Genomic DNA, 27,815 nt, shown 5'->3' with positions numbered 1-27,815 from the left:
TCATCTTCACAAGATCTAACATGAGGGACATCGAACTCTTTGGCTCACAAAGCTGCTTCCGTGAGGAGCTCAAGGAAGCTTCTTATGCAAGTTCTCAAAAACCAGCCAATATTTATAATAATAATAAATAAAAATTATGACAAATTGACGTGAGTTTTCGATATTCAAAATGATGTGATCGACTCACATGGAAAGCTCACTTCTTGACCTCTTTAAGTCCATTCCAACTCCCCAAGTCTACTCGAGACTTGTCTGCATTCTAAAACTATGCACCCAAGTAACTTATACATGGAAATAATCCTACATTGCCAACAACGGAAGCCCAACACTAACACTGCAATTCATTTGATTGTTAAGAGGAAGTTCAAGTAACGTCATAGTGAATTCTTATAATTTACAAGCTTGGTAGAAACAAGATTGAGTATTAAAGAGCAACCTTGGTCATGATCCTTTACTTTCTCTAATCTTTTTGGCATCAGTATGTTGTACTCAAAACATACATGACATGATGACCCAATATTACTTGCAATCAACTAAGCTACAAAACATGCCAACAGGACAAAGATTACCCTCACTCGAACCTATGGGTTTTCTTTCACCTCCCAATGACATGGGTTTGAATTCTTACTCCAAATTTTTGTTCCTCTGCTTTGGAAGGTAAGCCCTGGCTCATATAGAGAAGGCTAGCTATTTCTAAAGTGATAGACTTTACAACTCCTTTGATTCAGACTCTTCTTCTGTCTCAGGCCTTTGCGTCAAGTACTCCTCCTCAACTGTTTGCTTGAGAATGAAAAGCCTTTGGATAACCACCGGTTGAGTCATCCTCTTGACTTCACTCACGTCTGTATCTTCAATATTCAGATGGTATGCGTCAAGCATGATCTTAATCCACTTGTGTAGTTCCTTCGGAGTACTGCTTCGTCAATAAAAAGATATAGATAAACAAAACTCACATTTTTGTATCTGTGAAACACAAAAGTTCTCTCTAGATATAATGAGTCAAAGAGGGAGCTCTTACCTGTATAGAGCATTGGGATCCTTGGTTGCGTGTTCATCTCCCGGAGAGAAGGCAGTAGCCAATGCTGAGAATCGCTCTTCCGGATCTGTGATGTTCAGTAGATATTTTAGTAGCTTTATCTCCTTGGGTGCAATGCTCCTAAGGCTGCTTTTTGTGGCTTTGTATAAGTGGTACATTATGTCCTTGACCTGCACATATGATTCTAAATTTAAGCTTCACACACATTGCAAAATGGATAGAAATGGCGCACGCGGACACATACACACATGGAAAAGACTAACAATCAAGAAGCTAAGGCATGATTAGAGGATTTAAAACTTCAATAAGATAGAAAAACTTTACGAAAACAGATGATATTGATCATTGGGCACGTGATTATTTTTTTCTTTGTGCTGGAGACCTTCTCAGTGAAACCCATTGAATGGAAAGAATCTCCCACCTTACCTGTGTACCATGATAAGCTATACTCCATTGGATGATAAATGTCACATCCGTAATAATCAGATACAAAACTTTTTTATTAATTAATTTGTATATGTAGTGTACCTCATTCTTCATGGTCGTGGACTCTTTTGCTGCAGCCCAAGCACTGTTTATCAATAAGATCAATGAAGAATCAAGCTCCTTTGACTTGGCCAGGCTTTTGATCTTTTCGCATGCCACATCTAGTGAAGGAGAGTTTAGAATATCATCAAACTTTGCTTGAGCAGCATCTAACATCTCCGTGTTCTCCACAGTGTTATCATAAGCATAGACTGCAGAGAGGCATCTAGCTCCAAGCCTGGCCACCGCTGTTCACACAAATGGAAGTCACAAGTAAGAAAAACTGCCCAGTAGTTTAGTTATATATGTGAATTATATCCATCACCATTCCACACCATTTTCTAGATTTCATGTCCAAAGTTTAAGATGAATTTCTGTAGTAAACAAAATAGTGCCCAATGTACATTGTAGACACCTCAATTTGCACGAGCCGGCCAATGAAACAGTTATCATCCATACCCAATATCTAAATTCAACCCCAACCAATAGCCCACAACCCAAGGCCCATATTCAAGCCCAAAACATCTTCCTTAAAACCCTCCACCATTTTCTCCACTTTCCCCCAAAACTCTCCAACATGTCTCAATCATCCTTAAAATCCTCCACCACCTTACTCTACACCCTACACCTCCATTGATTTCCTCTATAAAAGGGAAGCTCAAATGGAAATGAAGAGGAGGGAATTGGGATTTTAAAAAAAGAAGAAGAGACGCTTAGTTGAATCCACTGAAAATTACTAAAATACCCTTTTAGTTAATTTCCTCTTTCGATCATGACCCGATTCGACTGTGAATTACTCCAAAACGTTTGGAGCTTTAAATTGTGACCTCTCCCTTACTGTGTTTCACATGAGCATAGTCTAGACTCAACTTAAAAATTCGATGTCAGTTGCAAAGATCACAAATCTGCCACGTGGGCCATTTCCTCGATTTTTGTATTTTTGCAATATCAGGCTCATTTCAACTTGGATTTGAGCCCATGACCACTTAAATCGAAAATCTCAACAAGACGAACGTCAAAATTAGATCTGATCTATGCTTGGATCATTCAAGTTTTTGGAAATTACGAAAAAACGTTCTAAATGGGACAAAATCATATTTGAGATCTCGAAATGTTGCAAAATCGTCCAAAACAAATTAAGTTGTTTGAGATAATCTAGGGAGATAATCAAGATCTTAATCATTCAAGTATACGAGATGAAAAGAAGTGTTGGTGCAAGAGCTGAAAGTCCTCATGTACTAATGATCCTGATCTCGAGGATCTCACTTGATCCGTCTTAATGACACTCCTCAACCATCGAATTCCCTTTTAATTCAAATGTGTGACCGATACACTAATACCCAATTTGATTCGTGGCAAAATCAAGTAACCTTGAAAGCGGGTGAGTCAGAGTGCCTAACACCTTCCCCAACTATCAACCAAGCTTCTCAATTTAACTTTTCTTCTTCCTCTTTTAAAAAAAAATCTCAATTCCCTCTTTATTTCCATTTAAGTTGCCCTTTTATAGAGGAAATCAATGGAAGTGTAGGGTATAGAGTACGGTGGTGGGTGTAGAGTAGAGTGGTGGAGGTAGGGTGGTGGGATTAGGGTGTAGTGTGGTAGAGGATTTTAAGGAGGGTTTTAATGAGGATTGAGACATGTTGAAGAGTTTTGGGGGAAAGTGGAGAAAATGGTGGAGGGTTTTCAGGAAGATGTTTTGGACTTGTGTTTAGGATTTAATTTGGGCCTTGGGTTATGGGCTATTGGTTGGGGTTGAATTTAGATATTCGAAATGGACAAGAACTGCTTTATTGACTCGAAATGGACAAGAACTGCTTTATTGGCCAACCTTTCTCGAGTGGGCTCATGCAAAATTAGGGTGTTTACACCCATAATCTCTGAAAGTAGACCAAACCAGAGTCAATTTTTGTGAAATCACCCATTTTAATTTAACTCTAAAAAGGTGACCATTCACACCTTGACCAAATGAGTAGTGGCAACTCTAAACATTATTCAAATCCCAATAGCATTAGAACAACAAGAACCGAAGGAACGGGATGCGAAATGCAGGCCAGAGGATCTGGTCGCTACATACATGGGAAGATCCGACGAGACAATACAATTAGAGTATAATTCAGGAACTGAAAACATATATGATATATCGCAACTGGGAGGATCCATCCTCTATAAGATTTTAAAAATCATAAGAAATTTAAATTAGGGAATGCCCAAACTGTTCGTCCTCTCTCTATAAGGAAAAGAGAATCACTTTATTCAGTTGAAAAGGTCAACCCACTACAGTTAATCAACCTAGTTACGAGTATGGTGAGTTATGTGATGGAAGTGGAATATAGGAATTAATTCAAGGGATTTTTGAGCTGAAATGCATAGCTAGCCTAGATCAAAGATTAAGTTCATATAATCCTATAAATCTAAGAAACCCAGGGCCTTGCAATGGTGACAACCTTTAGAGATCAAACTGGAGTGATAAATATAACATTATCTACTTCCTTCAAGATTAAGAAACCATATGAAGGAGAAGAAAAGAAGGGGGCAGGGGAGGAGGAGAGAGAGAGATATTAGTATAAGGATTTTCAATAATATGTAATATTTTCGAATTTCAATACTTTTGAGCCTTCCTCTCACCCTTTTAGAACCCTTCAACTTGCATATTCTTTCTAATAGGGGCAGTAATTGGCCTTCTTTCAACATACCTAAACCATCTCAATCAACTTTTTCTTAGATTATTGCTTATTGTATTACTCCTACATTTTCTCAAACGTGTTTATTTCCAATTTTATCTTTCCTAATCTTTCCACTCATCCATCTCAACATCCTCATCTTTGCTTCCCTCAATTTGTTACATCATGCTTCTTAAGCCACCAACAGTCAACTCCACACACTTCAATAGGCGAAGACGTAGCTCTAGATCGAGTTGAATGCTAGTACATGATTCATTTAGCCAATCACATATCTTTGAGAGAATGCTTTTGTAATGATTTTCAAAATGGAGTTATTTATGGCAAATGATATGTATTGGCCCTTACAAGTTGCATTACTGAGTTGGTCAAACCTCTACTATGAAAAAAAAGAGGAGAAGATGTCTTCTTGCTAGTCTAACCGTAGATGATGGTTTTAGCAGTGTGAATTCATCAATGGTTTATGAGATCAACAGATAATCCACAATGGGAAGGGGGGGGGGGGGGGGGAGTAAATGCAATGCCCCATGTATGTCTATTGCACTGCCCTTATATCCTTCCTTACCAGGTATTGTTGTATTGCAAAGTGTGGGACATACTCCATCACAAAGTGGGAGAGAATGAAAGAAAATGAGAAATTCAAATAAAAAGGAAAAAGTACAAATAAACTCATTATTTTAAATACTTATAACAAAATGAGGTCCTTAAGGTGTATATAAAGGTACTTGGGAACCTTTCTACACACTTCTCTTATCATTTAATAAGTTCCAATCATCCCAACTACTCCTAAAAGAATCTTCACGAATTAGACTCTTCTACCTTCTAGACTCTTCTCTTCTTGATCTTTCTTTTCCCTTTGCATCCCAAAAATGTCCTTATAGACATTCTACTAAAACTAACATAGACTCTTCAAATATTTATAAGACTACCATTAATATTTTTCATTTGATTCTTTACAAATTAAGTTTAACTTACAACATTCTTTAACTCGTTCAAAACATGGTCCTTGATAGGCTTGATAAAAACATTATCTACTTGGTTTTGTGACTTGACGAAGATGATCTCAATCTCTTTCTTCTTCAAATGCTCTCGGGTGAAATGGAAACGAGTGTCAATGTGCTCGCTCCTTTCATGGAAGATGAGATTTTAAGCGATAATAGATTTATTATCAATGTTAATCTGTGTAGGCTCATCTTGATGCAATTGAAGTTACTTAAGAAGGTTCTTTAGTCTTTAATGGAAGATGACATTCTAAGTAATAGTCCATTTATTATCAATGCAAATCTTTGTAGGCTCATCCACATATAAGCAAAGAAACAACATATCCCCATATTTATTGATCTTAGCATCAAGAGTGTGTTCATTTGATAAAATCATTATCATGAAAATATTGATCAATTCTACTATTCCATGCCCTTGGAGATTGTTTTAAACTAGATACAACCTTTTTCTATTTTTTATTTTTTTAGCACCTTATCTTCCTGTCATTTTTTTAACATAACCAATGGTTGCTCAACATAGACTTCTTCTTTAAGGCAACCATCCAAAAATGCAGATTTAAAATCCATTTGAGAAATTCTCTATTTATTTTGTGTTAAAGAAATGATTAATCTAATAGTTCCTAAGCAAGCAATGGGAGCAAATATCTCATCATAATCAATTTTGGGTCTTTAATTATATCCTTTTGCCACTAGTCTTGCTTTGTACCTCTCAACTTTTCCACTTGCATTCATCTTTGCTTTGTACACCCATTTTGCTTCAATTGCTCCTTGTTCTTTAGGAAGAATAGCAAATTCCCATGTGTTGTTCCTCTCAATTGCCTTGATTTCTTCGTCCAAGGCTTCTTTCCACTTCTTGTCTAGCATGACATCTTCAAAACCAATAGGTTCACAATCGGCAAAGAGACAAACTAATGTAAGATTATCTTGATTTTCGGTTACCTCGATTTTCGGTTACCTCATAGACTTCTTGTAGGTTTCTTGTGTGTCTTGGCCCTTCACTTGAACTTACTTTCGATGATGATGAATATTCATGAGAGGATGGAATCGGTGTAGTAGGTACTTGTGGCTCATGATGTACTTGATCATCTTCTTCTTTGACTAGAGAAGAAAAGTCATGATCTTCTTTCTGAGTCTTTCAAGCCCAAGCTCTTTCTTCATCAAACTCCACATCTCTACTTATGATTACTTTTCTATTACTTGGGACATATAGTTTGTAGCCTTTGGATGGAGCATCATAGCAAATGAAAACATATTTTACACTCTTATCATCAAACTTTGACCTCTTCTTGAGGTGTTCTATTCCATACACTACTAGTGGGGCAGCGATTCATCAAATAAATCACACAATCTACCACTCCTACCAAAAACTCTTTAGACATCTTGCTTTTCAACATACATCAGGCCATGTCAAGAATAGTATTGTTTCTCCTTTTTGCAACTCCATTTTGTTGGGTCGTGCGTGTAACAGTTAAAAGATGGTGAATCTCATGTTCTTCACAATAAGCTTCAAATTCCTTTGATGTCAAGGAAAAATATTAGAGTAGTCTTGTAAATATATGAAGGGTCAAAACTAGTTTTAGTAGAAAGTTTATAAGGGAATTTTTGGAATGTAAGGTGAAAAAAAATTCAGGAAGAGAATAAGCTAAAAGGTAGAAGAGTCAAATTCATGAAGATTCTTCTAAGAGTAGTTGTGAGGGTTGGAAACTCATGAAATGAGAAAAGTAAGTGTACATAAAGGTCCTCAAGTGCCTATATATACCCCTTTAAGGATTTCCTTCTAGTATAAGCATTTATAATAATAAGTTTATTTGTGCGTCTTTCTTTCTATCTAAATTTCTCATTTTCGTTCATCTCTTCCACTTTGTGAGTTAGTATGTCTCAAACCCTTCTAATACAACATAGTGGTATCAGAACTACGGTTTAAGATGGAAAATAGAATGATATCCTTCTAGTTCATCGGCTCACAAGGGATAACTATAAGAATTGGTGCATCCAAAGGAAGGCCTTGATTTGTTCTCAAGATATATGGGACATTGATGAGAAAGGCTACACCGAGCCTCCATATATATATATATATATATATATATATATATATATATTGATAAGTAAATATCAATGTATTAATGACAAACTACTAGTTGAGGTAACTAGCATAAAGTATCGGGCTTAGGATACAAGAAAGGTCTCCAAAAAATAAGGAATGCTTAAAAGACAACAATCACCCACCTAGACTAGAACATGTTCTGTCCACAAGATCAGGTTACTACCATGGAAAGTACAGAAATCAGAGGTAAATCTCCTATCCGTAATAGAACCAGCATAATCAGCGTCAGTAGAGCAAGACAAATGAGTTTGAGCAATAGATGAATAAAATAATTCAAGACCTGAACGCGACTTCAAGTAGCAAAAAATACGATAAACAACATCAAAATGAGTAGAAAAATAATCAGATAATAAATCGTTAGATTTGGCATCAAGGTGATGATTCTGATCCATAGAAGAAGAATTAAGATGACAAGTATACCAGTATCCTGCGGAAGATCCAATGTGTATTTACGCTAAGATAGTGAAATACCACGATGAGAGTGGGTCAATTCTATCCCCAAGAAGTACTTGAGAGGACCCAGGTCCTTAACCTCAAAAGCACTACCCAATAATATCTTTACTCTCTCAATCCCCTGGGCATCATCTCCAATCAGGATAAAATCATCCACATAAACCACATAAATAACACAACAACTATCCAATCCTCGACCACCCTTGTTGTGTATGGGTGTAAGAAACCCATCAGCAAGACGAATCTCCCTAGGAGTAGCGGGAAAAATAGAAGAGGTAAAATGGCTAAACTCACCGGTCATGTAATCAGAACCATCAAAATCAATAACCCATGTTAGGGGAGCTGAACCCGACTGAGAGACATGAAATACAAAAGATGTACCTGGAGGCGTGGTAACTAAGGCCACAGTAGAAGATGATCGAGTATGGGTATGGATCTGATCTCAAACAATAGTAGCAATCTGGGTCTGAAGTTTCTGCAAATCAATAGTGCCAAGAGATATAGGAGAGTCAGTGGTCGAAACTGGTGATGACTCCACAACAGCAGCACAGGGAGTAGATTGCCCGAAAGACGGAGTAGCAATAGATCGTAACAAGTGAGGGTAGAGTTGAAAGTAATGGACCTTCTCATGGCCAATCTTCCCACAATTACTACAAATAAAACTACTCCCTCAACCACAACCACGACTCCCAACTCCCTGATTACAAGAGTTAGAAGAGCTCGAATTGGCTGCAGGAGCCATCTAATCTGTCGCTAGAGTAGAAAGAATACCCAGAGTCTGAGTCTGAGATGGAACTACACGACGACGACACTCATCATTATCAATAGTCACAAAAGTCTCAAATAAGGGAGGCAAAGGAGAGGTGTTAAGAATCTGTCTAAAATGCCTCAAACTCGGGGCGTAAGCCCACGAGAAACTGGTATGTCTAAAAACAAGCAATTCTTTTAACCACATATCTAACTACTTTTGCAGACAACTCAACCAGAAACTCATAATGAGAAAGCTCTTCCCATCAAGACTAAAGGAACCCAAAATAATCTGCTACACTCTAAGTCCCCTAAGTAGTCTAGGCAATATCTCGATAAAACTCATAAATCCGTGAATCATTTTGAGCATGCGCATATGTCTGAATGAGAACTAACCACAAAGATGAAACGGACCCATGATACATGAACATAATGTAGATTCATTGCTCTATAGAATTAAACAACTATCCGAGAATAGTACAATTATCGATTTCCCATTGTTTAAATTTAGGATCAATTGGAAGTGGCTTGGTAACATTACCAAAAAGCCATTCAGATTTGCCTCGACTTCCCAAATAGAGTCTCATAGACCGAGACCAAGACTGAAAGTTTCAACCATCCAAAAGGGCAGTAGTAATACGTTGGGCTAGAGAATTGAGCCCAAAATAAGTATTTGATTCCTTGTTCTCTTGATTTGATGTCATAACTTCCAAAGACAAACGAATAAAAGAAAAAATAGAGCAAGAAGAAAACCAAGGCAAAGAATTGAACTCACAGTAGCCTCACAAAAAATAGAGGTTCTCTACAAATTGGAAGAACAAAAAAAAAATCGGAAGATTTGGTTTGAAGGGAGGTCGCATGCAAACTGTAGTCCAATGAACGGAGGAAGGGGACAACATTAGTCCATAGCAGCTACTCGCAAAAAAACAACACTAACAAACTTGCTTAACACTATCGCAAGGCTACACACCCCTATCTCACAGCACAAAAGACTATCAGAAGCTTAGAACTATCACACATCCCTGTGGCAAGAGGCTAACAGCCCTCAGAACTTTCACACGGCCCTAAACATACAACCAAAAGCCCTATCGCAGCCCACAACACTTTCGCAATGACCTATTGGCAGCATGGAAACCAGCCTGCAGTGTAGTATTATTGTAAAGACAGCCAACTAATTCTATCGCAGCATGCGAGTAGAACACTCCAGGCCAAAAAGAAATAAAAAGAAAAGAAAGCCCCGAAAGGGGAAACTCATAAAAGAACCTGCTGCTAAATGTGTTTGGTTCCAAGATCAAACGACAAAGTAGGGGGAGAAGAAAGTAAGATGATGGTGCTTCAAGGGACCAAAGAACCGAAGAGAAAGGACCCAAAAGTAGCTGTCGATGGGATTCTAAGGCTCTGATACCAAGAAGAGTAATAGAAGGAGAATCGTCCAGCCACAATGAGGGCTGGGAAGTGTATCTATTATAATAATAAGAGTGAAAAGACATATATACCCTTACAAAGAGAAAAAATTAAACATAAAGACATAAACTGATCATAACATATTCCAATAATATACTCAAAGCTATCTCTCGAATGGCAATATGAACCATAAAACGATACAAGGGAAAAAAAAAACTTAAACATTAAAAAAAAACACCCATTTCCAATTTTATTCCCAAAAAAAACACATGGGAAAAGGGCGTTATCCTTATGAAATCGGAATCAAGCTCTCAAGCATGGGGTGCTTCCTCATCAAGCATTCACTAATATGAGTACTCAAAGTGTCATATCTATAGGGCATCCATAGGCATGAATCTTAACTGAAGAAATCTTGCATTATTGTCCACCACAAGTAATCTAAAATACCATGTTAACTGCATGAAAAGAAAAACTCATTCGCTTACCATCACGATCCTCCAAGCTGTCATAAGTCTCTGAAAGTAAAGTGAGGTGACGGAAAAAGTCCTCCGTGAAGTCTTTGCGCCGCCTTGCTACAACTGCATTTATATCTGTTGGGTATTGCTCTATCTCTTTAAGAAGTTCAGTGTGTCTTTCCATTTCATCATCAATCTGCAAACATGTCCAGACAAAGAAGGGTAAAAACAAGTATAACAAATCCAAACTGAAATAAAGAAAAAAATCAACATTTAATTACCAAAAAAGAAATGAAAAACAAAGAAACAAAGAGAATTATAAGGGAAACAAGCTTATACCTTCTTCACTTTTCTCCCTAATACAATCAATTTCTGTTTCATAGTGGGATCATTCTCATTATTGGCCCGTGATCGGCACCGGTTGTAGAAGCTTTCCTTATACTTGTTCCATTCCTCTCTGAACAACAAAAGCTTCCTCCAATCTTTTGTTTGGGGTTTCTCATTCATGAAGACATCGATAATTTTATCACAAAATTGAGTAATAGTGTACCCTTCAGTAACTTCAACCTCAGCTTGTTCTGCCACTTGGGCAGTGCCCATGCTTCTTGCTTGAGTATCTAAACATGGTTTTGGAGATACCACTTAACCAAAAACATTGGATAAATATAAAATCAAAAAGAAAACCCAATAAAAGGAACCAAAAAATAAAATTCTCAAAAGGCCAATCTTTTGTCCTTATCAGGAACCCATGACCAGAAAATGCAAGTAAACATCAAGCACACACTTTTATTGGATACCCATGAATTAGAAGTGAAAAACAATATTAAAATCAATCATAAATCACAAGAAACTAACATAAAAAACACTGTACCCAAACAAGTACATAAGCATAGAAGCAGAGAGAAAGAGAGAGTGTAGACCTTACTTTGATAGGAAGGGTGAGATTGTCTGGTTCTAAGGCGTGGGAATAAAGCTTTAGATTCCATACTGAGGTTTCTTATCCTTCTTCTTCCTCTTAATCTGTGGTTAATGGGTTTAGTGGGAATTTTGAGATCGGTTGTGGTGATTAATCCATTAAAATAGAAGCAATTATTTTTGAAGATAGAGGTTTTAGTTGAGATGGAAAGGTCAGAAGCAAAGGTATTATTCATGCCTGTTTTGCTCTCTTTGGGTAGAAACAGAGGAGAGAGTGAGATGAGAACTGAGAGTCGAGAACAAGCAAGAAAATGCTGACGTTGGTCACAAAGAGACCCATATATAGAAGGTATGGATGGGCTGAATTAGCTCGATTCATTTTGGGCCCAGTCCGAATCTAGGCCCGTTAAATTTTGCGAAATGGGCTTGAATTTGGGGTTAAACACCATCAATTTACAACCAATTTGAGCTAGTCCAAATAACCAATCGGTTTGAAGGAAGGATTGACTACCCTAGCTTAGAGATGGCTTGACCGATCCGAATCACTCCAACCATTCGATTTTAAAATCCCGTTCTTAAATCTCGGGCGTAAATGGTTCGGATCTGGGTCAAGTCTAGAGATCCATATTCAGATTCTTTTAGTCGGATCCTACACATAAACCTTATTCGAATCATGCTGTGTTCACTGAAATCTGATCCGTACCGACCTGATACGAATTGTTTGATTTTGGCTTGAATCGGGTTTTATTAAATAATTTGCTTTTGGCAATTTCTCCTCCTATTCAATATTTAGTCATTAATTACCTTTCATTTTATAAGAATCCACGTCATAAAAAAATAAAAATAAAAAGAAACATAAAAGCATATTTTGAGAAATCTAAAGCAATGTATTATTTGGATCCAAATGGATCTAGGGTTGAATCTGTATCTGACCAATTTTTTAATTCCAAACTACTCCAAGGATCCAGATTTGCTAAATTCGATTTTCAAACCACTCGGATTTCCGATCAAGTGCAACCCATTTTATGCTCTACTTAAATCTCTAGGCATGAACATCCTCTTTGGGATTAAGGGGGTATAAGTGAAAAATAAAGTTGAGGGTATTATTAAATTTTTTTTAAGATTAAGGGATAAAAAATAAAAAATAATAAAATATATTAAAAGAATAAAATATTAAATATAGTAAAATTAGAGAGGGTGAAAAGGAAAAATAATAAAATGGACCCCCACAAAAATTGTTGTTGGGTGGGAGTTTGTTCCCACAACCTAGAAGGAAGTTTGTTTTTACAAATGTGGGCCCTATAGTTGTATTTTATTATATAGATATATGTGTGTAAGTGTGTGTACTTGTAAAAATGTAATATCACTTAGCCAAGGAAGTACTTTTATAATAACGGTGATTGTATAATTAAACATTTGGTAAAGAGTGAGACTAGTGTAACTACCTTAGAGGAACTCTAATGGCAATGCTATATTTGTCTCTTTTAATTTTAATTTTAAAAATATTAAAGTTAAATAATGTTATATTTGACAAATACCTCTCCAATGTTATTTCTCAAAAAAAAAAAAAAAATGTCATTAATATAATTTGGATGACAATTTGAAAAAATAAAATAAATTTCAAAAATAAATCTCCTCGAAAAACTCAAAATACAAGTATCATAATTGCAAATCAAAAGTAATAATGCAATCATAAAAAAAAAAAAATTAGAATCTCAATTTTGTTCTTCATTTTCTTTTAATAAATCATTGAAATAAATAAATAAAAATACATCTAAATATTCAAAATTAAGAGTATATCATTTTCCATTCATCATTCATGATTAGAGATCATTGGAAATGATCGTAATCGCCATGGGAAAACCTAATTATGTGAAAAAGATGAGAAAAATGGTAATTTGAGTATTTCAAAAATATTATAACATGAGATGTGAGGTACACGAACCATTTAGAAAGATTTTTTTTTTACTAAATGGACTATCTAGATACCGCCCAAAACTTAGGAACTATTTAGAAAGAAACCCCAATTTTCCCTTAATATGGTGTGTGTATGTATCAATTGTATTTGCATTAGTAAGTGAAAAATTCAAGATTTCAGATGAGTACACATTATTATTATTATTTTGATAACCGGTATCCCTGTAGATAAGGGAAAGGACTAGTCTTGGGGTACATGCAACATCTGCACATCACACAAGCCGGGTAAGTGAGGGTGTGCCCTCACAGGTGGCCCTAAGAATTATTGCTCATACTAGGTATCAAACTCACAACTTATGGATTTTCATTGCTTATCAATTCAAAATTGCCATTGAGCCAACCCCTTGGGGTTGTTGACTACACATTTTGTAAATAATATATAGACTTCCACTACGTTAGAAGATCAAGGATACAATTACATTGTCAATGTGAAAAAAAAATAAAAAATTTAAGTTCTTCCCTCAATTTATTCTTGAATATTTTAAAAAGTAGATAACTATGAAATTTTTAAATGAAATATTAGATGTGCTATCTCTTAAGGGACTCAATCTTAGAAGGTATATTTTCATAATTAAGCCTAAAAGGTTATAATGATTAATAATTTATTTGCAACACATTGAACAAATGCCTCACATGGTTTTAAAACTCAGTTTCACATCTCGTCTCGTCCAAACCCGATATCAAGTCATCTCGGACGAGTTTTCTGATACGTTTGAGATGTCTTGTGAGACAAACCAAAAAATTGAACGTGAGTCCTAAATCTCGGTCAAAAAATGACTTTGTGACTTGGTCTCGTTCAGCTCCAATACCGAGTTAACTCGGGTGATACGTCTCGATCTCAGATGAGTTTCCTCATTTTCTTCATTAATGAGTAAGATAAGTTATCTTTATTTGTTTTGTATCTTTACAAGCTTTTTGGGAAGAGTCGTGATTTTTTGACACCCCCTCTAATACACCCCCCTAACGTGGCATGGGTTAGAACCATAGATTTTTCCCTCAGGATACACAACTATACATCATCATAAATATGTGCAGATGTGTATCTCAAGGAAGAGAATCTATGGTTTTAGCGCATGCCACGTCAAGGGGGGTGTCAAAAAATCATTATTCTCTTGCTAATCATAATTTTATCATTTTCAATTATGTTACTCATTGTAATACTTATTTGATTAAATAATAATTGTGATTGAGATTTATTTTAGTTGATTATTCATATTTTTACTTTGATTATTCTTTGATATTACATTGAACATTATTCCCAACAATACTAGATTTCCTCATAAAATTGACGATGATAATCATTGTGAGAGGGACCCCTGTAACATACAATTTTTATTTTTCGATAAATTTGGAGTAATAATACATCATGAATGATGATACACAATTTCAATAATTTTAACTTGTACATAAAGTCCATGGAATGATTTGTGGAAAGAATAATCCCAAAAAGAGAATATCATTATTTTTATTATTTCACTTGGATTTTTCCATGGACTCCTTTCATCTTGACAAGAAGCTTTACCATCTCCAGCCAAGCCACCCAAAATACAATATCTTTGTCCTTTCTTTTGGGGAGTAATACAAAGAAATATCCAAACCACAGTTCAAAAAACTAAGGTGAGTCACCTCAAACTCAACTGAGTTGACTCAACTTGAGGAATTTTATGTAAATGTTTAAAGGATTAATTTATCAAGTCAATTTAGAAACATATCAAATTGGATAAAAATTAAAATTCTCTGATGAGTTATCTATGTCTATTATAGTCAATTTTGGTAAACAATCATCATCCTCTCGCAAAAGTCTTATCTTAAAGATTTGGATTTGGGGTTAGCTTCTCCAATTAATTATGACCAAAGCTATGTCATCTTTTCACGATGACACCCTAACCAACCCTTTCCCACTTCCCATTATCACTTTCGTATGTGTTAGGGTGCATCTCATTGGAGTATTGCCCTGACATGAAATTAATGAAGAATCGTGCTAGAGTGACCTCAAGTTGGAATCTCATATCGCACTTTTTGATGTGAAAGTGAATAGGATCTATAGATGATTTTTGACTTGTAAAACGTCAAGAAGTGTGATATAAGATTCCAACTTGAGGTCACTTCAACATTATTCATTAATGAAATGTACTATCCGATCCACATTCATGTTAGGAGGTAGCAGATTTTAACATTGATTGCCAACCTAACGTAACACATGGGCAGATTTACTATGGGAGCACTTGCCCTCTCAAGAATTTTCTAATTCTACGAATTAGTGAGCTAGTGTGACAAATTTTAATAGTGGATCCAAAAAAAAAATTTCTCACTTTTACTTGTCCCCACAAAAAATTTCTACTCTTGATTGCCTCCGCAAGGGCAAAGTCCTGACTATGCCCCTTGGCAACACTCCTTTATTTGGGATTGGAATTGACAATGTATTGTAAAGGAAACACTACACAATTAAAGCATTTAAAATGAAAAACCATATAATTTTAATATATTGTAAACATCTTTATACCTTACTAATTTTATACAGTTGATAAAAGAAAGTTAAAATGCGAAACTTTTTAAAAGTGGGTGAGCCAGTAAGAATGGATATGAAGCCACTTATAATTTTAAAAAAGAAAGAGAGAGTTACTATTGCCACACCAACTTTTACTAATGTCACACCAATTCCAATATAAATCACTCAAAGAATTGCACACAATTGGTGTGGCAATGGCAACTATCTTTCGAAATATCTATATATATATATATATATATATATATATATATATATATATTGATTCATCCGTAAACATAAAAAATTTTGGAATATATTTAAACGTTGATGGTGATGATGTTAATGTTGGAACCTAAACTTTTATATATCATACCCCCAATGTCTAAAATTATTTATCATATACTAATTAAAGATTAAAATCAATTCTTCAAACATTACAAGAGAGGTTTGGCCCAAATTATATCTAAAAATTACAAAACATTATAACACTCGGTCCAAAAAATTTCAGTAGTTGTTTCTGATTATGATTAGAGAATCCGACTTGCCTTACTAAATAAGGATTTGACCCTTAGTAAAGGTGCTTGGGCTCATGGAAGAGCTGGTAGAGAGCCTGTGGGGGAAATTGCCCTCACAAAACTTTGAGATAACTCTGTATTTTCACTTAACAACATGTCTCATTTGCCCCCACTCCATCACCTCCCTCCCTAATTGCCCCCACCCCCTCACCTCCCTCCAATTCTCTCTCTCTCTCTCTCTCTCTCTCTCTCTCTCTCTCTCCATTCAGTTTTTGACATTGCCTCTTGACCAGGCCTTCTCTCATTGACTAATTGGGAAAAACCTAAATATCCTTTTCTAAATATAGTTTTCCCCCACTACAATAAAATCTTGACTCCGCCCAACTTGGGCTCACCTTGTGGCATCCAAAAGGGTTCTTTAGAGTTGTAGATAACCAAATTCTAAGAACTTTGAAAGAAAAAAAAATTCAAAAAAAGTTATTTCTTACAATTGAATTTTAATTTTAAGTTTGAGAGTTATGTGGAAGTTCAGCAACCGTCTATTTTCAAAACCTTAGATCAAGTTTAAAATAAATTATTTTTTGAAAAAAAAATAATTATTTGGATATGAGTTTTTCTGTGAAATTTAGTAGACAGTGGTGTTGGATTGCTGCTGTGGTAATCCATTTGAGCAAAATGACCCTTAATAAGGCTTAAAATCTTGCTATCTTAGTTAGGAAAGTGTTTTGCAAAATCCTAAACCCAAAAAAGAGTCCAACTAACCTTACTAAGTTAGTAAGGATTTCTCACTTACTTAGGGTCCTTGGGCTTACCTTGTGGCATCTAAAAACATGATTCAATGGGTTGTAGAGAACAAAACTCTATGAATTTAAAAAAAAAATTCAAAAAATATATATTTTTCACCATTGAATTTTAATTTTAAGTTTGGGAGCTATGTGAAAGTTTGTAGCCGTCCATTTTCAAAACCTTGGATCAAACTCAAAAGAAATTATTATATTTTTTTTCTTTTGAATATGAGTTTTTGGATGAAATTTGGAGAGTTATGAGTGAATCTCCATTTCATGCGTTGAAGAATTATCGAGTTTGGTACACTGTTCATTTTATTTCCCAAAACATGTTTTTTCAGTGAATTTAGCACTTTTATAATCAATAAATTCACTGCTAAAAAATCATCGATTTTTTCATGTCAGTGATCTTGCCAATAATTTATCAATGAATTCGTTGATCATAAAAGTGACGAATTCACTAGAAAAACATGTTTTGGGAATTAAAATGAACAGTGTACAAGAATTTTGTCATAAGTTGCGCACGTTTTGAGAAATATCTCTTCAATTATTTTCTTTATTTTTTAATTGGGATGTAATAAATAAAACTTGGGGTGCCAATAGCAGATCTATATTTTATGATTTCTCAAGTTAACTCATGACTCAATTCAGTCCGTACAGTTGATGAAATAATGGAGTTAAAAATATGTTAAACAGAAAGCTAAGTTGAAATGGACATATTGACTGTATGAGGCTTAATCCATGCATACTTATTAATTAATATTGCATGAAAAAGCAATAAGGACGTCAAAGTATTCTTTTAGGATAATTCAGTAATACTGCGCCAGAGACTTAACGTTAAAAGCAGTCGATGAAGAAAACAAGAAACCTTATTAGCTTTTCGATCAAAACGACCCCAAAAACGGATTCTTCAATGAACGTTACTTAAAACAAAAATACCTTGGAACCACCAGCTGTACGGTCCTCTCTTTTCATACTCTTCCCTCCCTTTAAGTCCACCTTCAACCCATCAAACCCAACTCAGGAGATTCTAAAAAAAAAATCCTCAAATAGTCTCCTTTCATCATCATCATCATCATCATTACACACTAAAAATGAATAATCATAACGGTCATCATAATCATGATCATCAACCCGATGCAGTGATCGACATAATCAAGTCACCATCGAATTTCACGGGTGGGCTCGAATTCTCTACCATAACTTACACAGTCACAAAGAAGGAGAAAATTGAAGGGAAGTGGACGAGTCAGGAAGTGGACTTGTTGCACAGGATCACTGGTTATGCACCAAAGGGATGTGTCACGGCCGTTATGGGTCCTAGTGGTGCTGGGAAGTCAACGTTCTTGGATGGTTTGGCTGGAAGGATAGCAAGTGGTAGTCTGAAGGGTAGGGTATCCTTGGATGGAACAGATATGAATCCTAGCTTGATTAAGAGGACATCGGCTTACATAATGCAAGAAGATCGTCTTTTTCCAATGCTTACAGTTTATGAGACGTTGATGTTCGCCGCAGACTTTCGTCTAGGGTCTATATCGAGGGCTGACAAGAAGCGACGTGTTGAGAAGTTGATCGATCAGCTTGGTTTGATGGTATGTGATTCAAATCTCTAATTGTTTATATTGTTTTCTTTTAATTAGCAACTTGAACTCCCTATTCTTGTTTTTTTTTTTTTTTTTTCTAATCTTCACTTGATTCTGTTTAGAGATTTGTTGAACTCAAAAGATAATCAAAATTCAAATCTGACCATCATTTTTCCATTGTACATCTTGGTACATTAATCAGTAATATGCATGGATTAGCTAGTAATGAAAGAGTTTTATTAATTTATTTTATTTAAGTGTAGGTAAATTTATGATTCTTGACTTGAACCATATCATATTCTTATTAGCGATTATCTTCATGAAGATCGTGATGAAAGTGAGAATTTTATTAGATTAATCAGGAATCATTGCCATAACTTTAATTTCAATAGAAGTGTTTATATGAATCACTTATCTTTGAATAACTTCTATAAGACCCATCTATTATTTGGTGAAACTGTATAGGGAAGTGATTTTGAGGACCTAGAAGCTGTGGAGGGGCATTTAGGTGAAAAACAACTGTTGTGGATATTTTGGTAATAAACTTAAATTTTTTGAATATGTTGGTCATTAGCTTAAGATCCTACAAACATTTTGAGGGTACTTTGATTATCATTAGCTTAAAAATTATGAACATCTTCATAAATAAATAAAAAAAACCTTGCTTTTTAACCTTCCAACTAGTGTACTCGAGAGCTTCACGGCTCCTAACCAGCTTTTGGATTCTGGCTTTGGCTGAATCAGAAAGTGGAGTGCGAAAATTTTCCAAGCGGAAAGTGTTTTTGGGGCCGGGCAGGAAGCTAATATATAGTCACCTTCAAAAGCAAAGCCAAACAATACCTTATATTCTGCCTTTGATTAGGATTTCTTTCTATTATCTCTATAAAAACTCTGCCAGGGCCATTATTCTCTCATATATCAAATAGAATTTTACTTATTGAGTATGGTGTTTTTGATGAAACATTATTGCTCATTTAGATGATTTATTGGCTGCTTTTCTTTCCACATTGGTTACAGACATCAAAGAACACTTACATAGGTGATGAAGGGACCAGGGGAATTTCCGGTGGTGAGCGGCGCAGGGTCTCAATCGGTGTAGACATAATCCATGGACCCGCATTGCTCTTCCTTGATGAGCCCACTTCAGGGCTAGACTCCACAAGTGCCCACAGTGTAATAGACAGAGTTCACGACATTGCACGATCTGGCAGCACTGTAGTCCTCACCATCCACCAACCTTCGTCGAGAATCCTAATGCTTCTTGACCATCTCATCATACTTGCGCGAGGCCAACTCATGTTCCAAGGTTCACCTAGGGATGTAACCCTTCACCTCTCACGCATGGGTCGAAAAGTCCCGAAAGAAGAAAACCCAATAGAGTTCCTCTTGGATGTGATACAAGAGTACGATCAGTCGGAGGTCGGTGTTGAGGCACTCGCTGCTTTTGCACTTACTGGGATGAAACCACCACCCATATCTGATGAGGATCTGTCAGTCTCGATGGTTTCTTCTACACCACCACCACAACATCCTCAAATACGTCGTCAGATCGAAGGACCTGGTGACAAGGGAACTAATGTTAAGCGTCTCCATCTATCAACTGCAGCTGGTGTGCATAAGGTGCTTAGTGATTATGATCACAGTGTAAGGAGCCCTTGGTCATCGTCGAAGTCCTGGACTGCAAGTCAGAGTGTGGTCATGGAGACACTAAGGTTTACACCTTCACGGCTTCGGACTGATAGGAAAATGCATAATCCAGTGAGGTAAAATCCTAAATCTAATCTTAATCTTGATGAGACTAGTATGTTTCATGCATACACACCTTATTGCAATGCTCCATCAATTTACATACCAATTTTTCCCATAAAAATACCCTTAAACAACAATCCTAGTTCATCTTTTAGTGACAAAAGATAAGGGTTTTATTGCAATGAATTTTTTGTAAATAACTATTCAAGACTTTATGATATTTACAAAATGTTGTTCCACTAGGATGAAAAATAAACCTATTTTGGTGATATTAAAAAGCAAAATATGATTGTTTTTTAGGGGTAGTCATGGAAAAATGGACTTGTTTTGAACGTTAATTGTAGGACTTGTGACCAAGTATACATTCAATTTATAATTGTCGTGTCCCTCTATGTTTTTTGTTATCGGTTGTGCAGCTCATCTCCGGGCTACTACACGTACTCCAACGAGATACTCCAAGGCACACCAACACCTCATAGTAGTGACTACACGGTCAACGAGAATGACTACCTTACACCCAATGTCAATCCGAACTCCTTGGCTCATCATCACCTTGGACCAAAGTTCGTGAACTCTTTCTTGACTGAAACTTGGATCCTCATGCGTCGCAACTTCACCAATATCAGACGTACCCCAGAGCTTTTCCTTTCAAGGCAGATGGTTCTCACATTTATGGGCGTCATGATGGCTACCATGTTCCTGCACCCCAAAGCCGACCTGCAAGGAATAACGAATCGCCTCAGCTTCTTCATCTTCACTGTGTGTCTCTTCTTCTTTTCTTCGAATGATGCTGTCCCAGCATTCATCCAAGAACGCTTCATATTTGTCCGCGAGACCTCCCACAATGCCTATCGAGCTTCCACCTACACAATTTCTGGCCTCATCACTTACCTACCTTTCCTTGCTGTCCAGGCTGCAACTTATTCTGGAATCGTTTGGTTCGCCTTGAGATTAGATGGCCAATTCCAATACTTATTGATTGTTCTATATGTCTCTCTCCTTACTACAAACTCTTTTGTGGTGTTTGTGAGCTCAGTAGTCCCCAATTATATACTGGGTTACGCAGCAGTCATCGCCTTTACTGCCCTTTTCTTCTTGTTCTGTGGGTATTTCTTGAATAGTCATGACATTCCACCATACTGGCGTTGGATGAATAAGATCTCAACAATGACATACCCATATGAAGGTTTGTTGTTAAATCAATATCAGAATACAAACTGTTATGGGAAAGATCTTAATGGAAATAATATTACCGGTACTATGATCTTACAAGGGTTGGGGTTCAAAGTTGACACCGATGAGTCGGAAAAGTGGAATAAGGTTCTTATAATGTTAGGGTGGGCAGTTCTATATAGGGTGCTATTTTACTTAATCCTTCGCTTCGCATCCAAGAACCAGAGGACCTGAAAATTTGGGGATGATGAGTTTGAATTGCTCGATAAAAGTATTGTTTTGGTTTATTAAACTCTGCTTCTTAATGTTTTTCCGCAATTACATAGATACATGCAGGGTGGTACTAGTAGAGGGGATGAAGTGGTAGTGTTTGGCATGATATTTGCTGTAATTAGCTGACTCAGTTGATGTATGTTTTTTTATTGTCAAGGCCATAAAAAAAACGGAAAGATTGCTTTATATGTTTCCCTATTCTTGATGTATGGCCCGTGGCTCCGTGGTGTTTCTGAGGTGTACTAATGATTAAAGTTTCTCTCTTAAATCAATGGATTAAGAACATAACTTGTGTAATGTTGTGAGGTTACTGCATTACTTATAAATTATAATGCAATGCATTAGTTGTATCAATGAATTGAGCTCATGATGACATTACTAACTACGGGTGCAACTTAATTCGGTTCAAATCGAGAATCGAATTAGATCATGAATTTTGGGTTGATTGGTTCGGTTTTGACTAGTAACCGTTCGGTTTTAGGTTTAAAAAATGAAGAATCAATGGATTCAGTTCGATTCTCGATTCAGACTTTATAAAAAACCGAACCAAACTGAGAACCGAACTAACGTGTTTTTTTAAAATAAAATAAAGATTTTTTAAAACCCTAAGGGCGTCTCCTCTTTTCTTCTTTCCCTCCTCTACTCTCTCTCTCTCTCTCATCTCTTGCAAGCAAGCTGAGGTGTTGTTGGCTGCCTCTCAACTCCGACGGCTGGCAGAACATCCATTTTCTTCGAAAAATTAGAAGATCCCACATCGCATTCTCATCGTCCTTGCTCGATCGCTCTTCAAAATCTTGATCTAAAGTTGTTCCAAATCTCACTAGGTTTCCAGGAGAACGATCTCTTCTCGACAATCTCTATGTATGCCATCTTCAATATTCGAATCATCGAAAGTCGAAGAACTCGAATCCCTCTTTCCATTTCTGTAATTTTTGAAATTGAAGAATTTGGTTAGATTCATGTTTCGATTTTTTACTGATTATAGTACTCATCCGATGTTTGGACCAGAGAGTGGGAAGAATGGTTGGACAGGATTGCCGTTTGTATACGATAAGGTTCGCCCAATTCTTAAGCATCTTTGAGAAAGAGGTTAGTATTTCTAACCCATGGAACCGAATCAAACCGAATTAAAGTTGGTTTGGGTTGGTTCGGTTCTGGTTCACATATAATAGAACCGACCTTGGTCAGTTTGGTTATGATTTTGCTTTAAACCGAACCAACCCAAACCAAGTTTCACCCTTATTACAAACTCTTCACATAGATACTAAAAATAAATAAATAATCAAGAACCATGGATGATTTGCAGCAAACTCTTCCATGAAGTGGATGCAAATCTTCTATTGAATCAACATGTTTTGATAATAGATGGTACCCAAAGAAGTTTTGCTTGGATGATGAAAAAGGTAATCCATCACCGAATTCTCCCATTAAGTTTCAGTCGGATGATGCCTATGTCAGGGTGATCCCCAAAATCACTAGAAAGTGGGGGAATCCTTGAAATCTCTATGAAGTTCACTTTGAAGCAGGGTCAACCAGAAGACAGTGCGATGACACGAAATATTTGTGAAGTTCACTATGAAGCTGAGTAATCCCCTTAATCTCCATGAAGCAGGGTGATCTCCAGACTGTAAAGATTATTGTGAAGTGGTGAGAAAACAGAAAGGAAAGAAAGGGGAGTCTAAGCAATAATAGGGGTGAAATGGGCTCATCTTCTGATTGAATGCTCTAATACCATGAAGTGTTTCGAGATTGAATAAGAATCGAACACATCCTTTGTAGGGTTTCAGGTGTTGTATTTATAAAGTAAACAAGATATCTGATAAGATTGCATGAATCCATGTGCAAGATCACAACCATCAAAATTAGGTACAAAGATAAGAGATAAATACATAGAAGAAAACTATGCTCTATAAGGAGATAAAGGATGCTGATACCATATTAAGGGAGAGATCGTCAATTAAATTAAGCATCAATCAATTTAAAAGGGAGTTCAACATTTGATGTGAATCTATAAGTTTATCATTGTCAACAATCCATTTAGACCCTTTTTTAAGTTCTGACATTATATTGGCTGCACATATCGGAAGCGAGTGTAAACTGCACGACAGCCCTAAACCACAATTTTAACTAAAACTAACCTTCTTTGGAAACTCTCTAGATCCCACCAAAATCCACTCCACTCAATGGAAGGTATCTGTGATCTACTTTGGACTTCCATAAAATATGATGACTTTGAGAAACTATTTGCTTTCTAGAAAATCTAATTGATCTACAAACAACAACAAGAAACAACATCGACAGTGGTCGGGAATAAAAATCCATTAATTGCACACTTAAACCAGTTTATCCATGCAGAATAGAATCTACAATAATTCAAGAAGTCCATTTAAGACTTGCATGATTGTTACTAATTCCAATTTTGATGCTTTCATTAAATTGAAAAATATTTTATATCTTCAAGCCAATATAACCTTCAATACTCCAAACAGTTCATTTACTTTTGGGTGATTAATAATTTTATATAAGAAAATTATACACAAGCTACATCAGGAATAAAGAGTGACCAATCGTCAAAGGAATTCAAAAAGCACTCTTTTTTTAGCTAGTGAAGTCAGCACCTTTTTAGCTTCAAGACATGATTGAATTTTGAAATAATCAATCTCAATTTCTAAAACAAGTTACCTGATCTTTTAGATACTGAAGGATTGTCTGCAGAAAGTGGTCCAATACAATTTTCTCGACGCATTAGTGGTTGGAGGGACCTAGTGTTAAGGTTCCAAATCCAATCTCATGGAGCCAAAATTGAAAGAAAATAACAGAAATCCCCAATGTCAAAGAAGACTACCGAAATCTCCACAAGAACAATGCCCATTATTGAACTGGTGAAGTCGCTTACTATCTCGAATGATAATTTCCCTTCCAGTCAATATTGAGATGAACTTAATTAAACTATGGCAATCCCTACACATACTAATACTCTTGATAATCCGTACAGATGCACCACGGGACAAGTTTATCAAACCGAAAGAAACAGCCAGCTTTTCGCTGTGATGGACAATAGAAGAAAATGTCTCTTCCTTATCCTCCTCGTCGGACATCTCTAAGCTTTTGAGAGACACATAACCCAAATTCTTTGCTTTGTCAATCAAGTCCTCCAACAATGTGTACATCTCTGTACTTTGAGGGTGTGATCTGTCATCGGGTTTGAAGGAAAAAACCTTTTCTTTAATGCTAATAGAGCTCCAATCCTTCAATCGTCCAATATTCTCATCTCTCATTAGTTTCCTCACCCTTGATACATCCTTCCATCTCCCAGCCGAGAGATACATGTTCAGCAACATTACATAAGTCTCCGTGTCTCTAGGCTTTAGTTCAAGTAACCGCTCAGCGGCATAAAACCCCAAGTCCATGTTCCCATGGCTTCTACAACCAGCAATCAAGATCGACCATATAAACTCATTCGGCTCGTAATCCATTTTCTTGATAAAATCAAAAGCTTTATCTAACTGGCCTAACCTCACAAACATATCGATCAAACACGCAAAATGGTCCATCACTGGCTTGATCTTATACTCGTTCTTCATCATCTTAAAATAACTCATTGCTTCATCAACCATGCCGGCATGGCTACAAGCTGAAAGAACACCCACGAAGGTAATCTTGTTTGGCCTAACTCCTGCCAATCTCATATCTTCAAACAACTGCAACGCTTGTTGAGATCGACCATGTTGAGAAAAACCCGTGATCATTGATGTCCAAGATATTAATGTTCTCGTGGGCATCTCCACAAAGGCTTTGATTGATCTCTCAATGCTTCCACATTTGTTATACATATTGACCAATGCACTTCCGACAACAACATCTGACAAATATCCTGTTTTAATGGTTTGGGCATGGATTTGTTCACCTTGTTCTAACGCCACTAGACTACTACACACGGTTAAGACGCTTGAGAAGGTGAAGAGATCCGGTTTCATGCTTGACCGGTTCAATTTGAGATAGATGTTAAGTGCCTCTGTTCCACTATGGCGAGCCACAAGATCATCCTTTGCATGAACTATCATCTGGGCATAGCCCGCAATCATAGCATTCCACGTAACCAAACTAATGGTTTCCATTCCATCAAACAATCTCCGTGCCTCTTCAATTTTTCCGGATTTCAGATACAAATACATAATAGAATTTTTAATGGGTAGGTTGGACTCACATCCAAATTTAACACTGAAGGAGTGAACCTGCTCTCCAAAATCCAAAGCCTGCATTACACAACACAAGCTCAAGACACTAGTCAGAGTGAACTCATTTGGTTCCGCGTGGTGTGAAAGCATCTCTACAAACAATCTCAAACCCATCTTAGCATCACTATTATCACCACAAGCAGATATGGCCGTAGTCCACGAGATCACGTTCTTCTCCGGGATCCTCCGAAAGGCTTTCAATGCAGACTCAAAACCACCACATTTTGAATATAAGCTACAAAGGGCATTCCCTATGCTAGTATCGGATTCAATCTTGTACTTAATAATATACCCATGGATTTGCTTCCCTAATTTGATAGTGTACATAGAAGAACACGCACTTAAAACAGCTCCCAATGTGTAGTTTGTCGGGTAAGCCCCGCATTCCAACATTTCTTGGAAAACTTGGATAGCGAGCTCTGGCTGCGAATTGTAAACATAACCCGTCATCAGAGCGGTCCAGGAGACAACATTTCTTCGAGGCAATTTGTCGAAAATCTTTCGGGCATAATCCATTACCCCACATTTTGCATAAACGTTGACGAGGGAAGTCATAAGAAACAAGTCTTGGTGGGTTCCTGTTTTTATAATACAAGAGTGAATTATTTGAGCTTCTGAGACTGAATTCTTGGCTATACATTGTTGTAAGAGGGGAACATAAAAGGCTGATTCGAACTTGTTGCCTTCGTTTAGGATAGAAAGCGCTTCTCGGAAGTCCAAACATCTTGGATCCAAATTTCTATCTGATGGTGTGGCAGTAAAACTTCTCTGATAGGAGATGCTTGCACTCTGATATTTGATATAAAATACACAGAATTAGTGATGATGGAACTATAGAAGCAATTATATAAGAAGAACCCATTAATACAGAAGAATGAGAGAGATTCAAATTACAGAAAAATTCTAACATATAGGTAATGAAACTCAATTGGATCCCATTAAATGATTATGTGATTAAAAAAAATCCTTAATTCATAGTTGTAATTTAAATATCATAAGCTTCAAAAACCTTCAGAATTTAGACCAAGAACATAAGTATTTTGGTTGTTATTAGAATCAAATTGAATTGAGTTCAAATAAAGTTGGATTACCTTTTCTGTGGAAAAAGAATTTGGGGTGGTTTTTCTGAATTCAGGTTCGAGCTTCAGAGTACCACTTACTGCAACAGAAGGAAGAGACGCCATGAAGAGAGGGGGAGGGAGAGAGAGAGAGAAAGAGAAAGTTAAATTGTGGGTTTTGTTTGGTTGGTTTCTATATTTTATCTGTTATGACGTTATCTTCTGTTATCTTCTTGGATAAAATTGTGAACGGAAAGGAATTTGTTGATTGATTCATCTTTAACTTTTATTTTTTGACTTTTTACTTTTTTTTTAGGTAAACCGCTTGTTGTTCGAATGTAAAAACCTCAATTGATGCTAAATTTTAATTACTACTAAAGGGCGGCTTGATCACACGCGACAGTTGAGCTCAAATTTCTCATCCCACGGCCTAACAACTCATGGTTTCAAAACTCGTCCGAGACCGAGACATGTCACCCGAGTCATTTTGGTATCAAGCATAAATGAGAAGGGCAGACAAGCCAATTTTTCTAATGAAATTTAATAGTTCACATACATTTTTCAAATTTTTGAACAAGACATCTCAAACATATCAAAAAAAATTCATCCGAGAAGACTCGATATCTAGCATATTTTAAAACCATGCTAACAAGTGGAA

The 27,815-nt window shown here is 36.4% G+C and overlaps 3 protein-coding genes across 6 annotated transcripts; 1 reads left to right on the top strand and 2 right to left on the bottom strand.

Moving 5' to 3' along the window:
* Positions 1-317: 317 nt before the first annotated feature.
* On the bottom strand, positions 318-11,624 carry LOC147406892 (endoribonuclease E-like protein). Of its 2 annotated transcripts, none has more exons than XM_086435236.1 (6): positions 11,329-11,624; positions 10,743-11,044; positions 10,434-10,599; positions 1,565-1,809; positions 1,019-1,206; positions 318-913 (listed from the first exon to the last, which is right to left on the bottom strand). In XM_086435236.1, the coding sequence occupies exons 1-6, from the start codon at positions 11,552-11,554 to the stop codon at positions 709-711; spliced, it is 1,332 nt and encodes a 443-aa protein (XP_086291362.1). In that variant the 5' UTR covers positions 11,555-11,624; the 3' UTR covers positions 318-708. The 2 variants fall into 2 exon arrangements, with proteins under 2 accessions (XP_086291362.1, XP_086291363.1); XM_086435237.1 differs by having other exon boundaries at positions 10,743-11,020.
* A 6,397-nt stretch (positions 11,625-18,021) lies between these two features.
* Positions 18,022-22,070, top strand: LOC147406891 (ABC transporter G family member STR2-like). The gene is made up of 3 exons (XM_086435235.1): positions 18,022-18,675; positions 19,684-20,429; positions 20,832-22,070. Exons 1-3 carry the CDS (start codon positions 18,178-18,180, stop codon positions 21,820-21,822), a joined length of 2,235 nt encoding a protein of 744 aa, XP_086291361.1. The 5' UTR covers positions 18,022-18,177; the 3' UTR covers positions 21,823-22,070.
* A 1,049-nt stretch (positions 22,071-23,119) lies between these two features.
* LOC147406890 (pentatricopeptide repeat-containing protein At1g11290, chloroplastic-like) lies at positions 23,120-27,371 on the bottom strand. 3 transcript variants are annotated; one of them, XM_086435232.1, is made up of 3 exons: positions 27,191-27,371; positions 24,544-26,888; positions 23,120-23,486 (listed from the first exon to the last, which is right to left on the bottom strand). In XM_086435232.1, the coding sequence occupies exons 1-2, from the start codon at positions 27,281-27,283 to the stop codon at positions 24,693-24,695; spliced, it is 2,289 nt and encodes a 762-aa protein (XP_086291358.1). In that variant the 5' UTR covers positions 27,284-27,371; the 3' UTR covers positions 23,120-23,486; positions 24,544-24,692. The 3 variants fall into 3 exon arrangements, with proteins under 3 accessions (XP_086291358.1, XP_086291359.1, XP_086291360.1); XM_086435233.1 differs by lacking the exon at positions 23,120-23,486 and adding an exon at positions 23,497-23,677; XM_086435234.1 differs by lacking the exon at positions 23,120-23,486 and adding an exon at positions 23,701-24,130.
* Between the last annotated feature and the right edge of the window lie 444 nt (positions 27,372-27,815).

This window comes from Akebia trifoliata, chromosome 3, assembly GCF_017979445.1.
Source record: "Akebia trifoliata isolate Shusen 1 chromosome 3, ASM1797944v1, whole genome shotgun sequence".
Taxonomy (NCBI): Eukaryota; Viridiplantae; Streptophyta; class Magnoliopsida; order Ranunculales; family Lardizabalaceae; genus Akebia; species Akebia trifoliata.
Note: the sequence above shows the minus strand (reverse complement) of the source record. Positions and strands in the feature narration are given on the sequence as shown.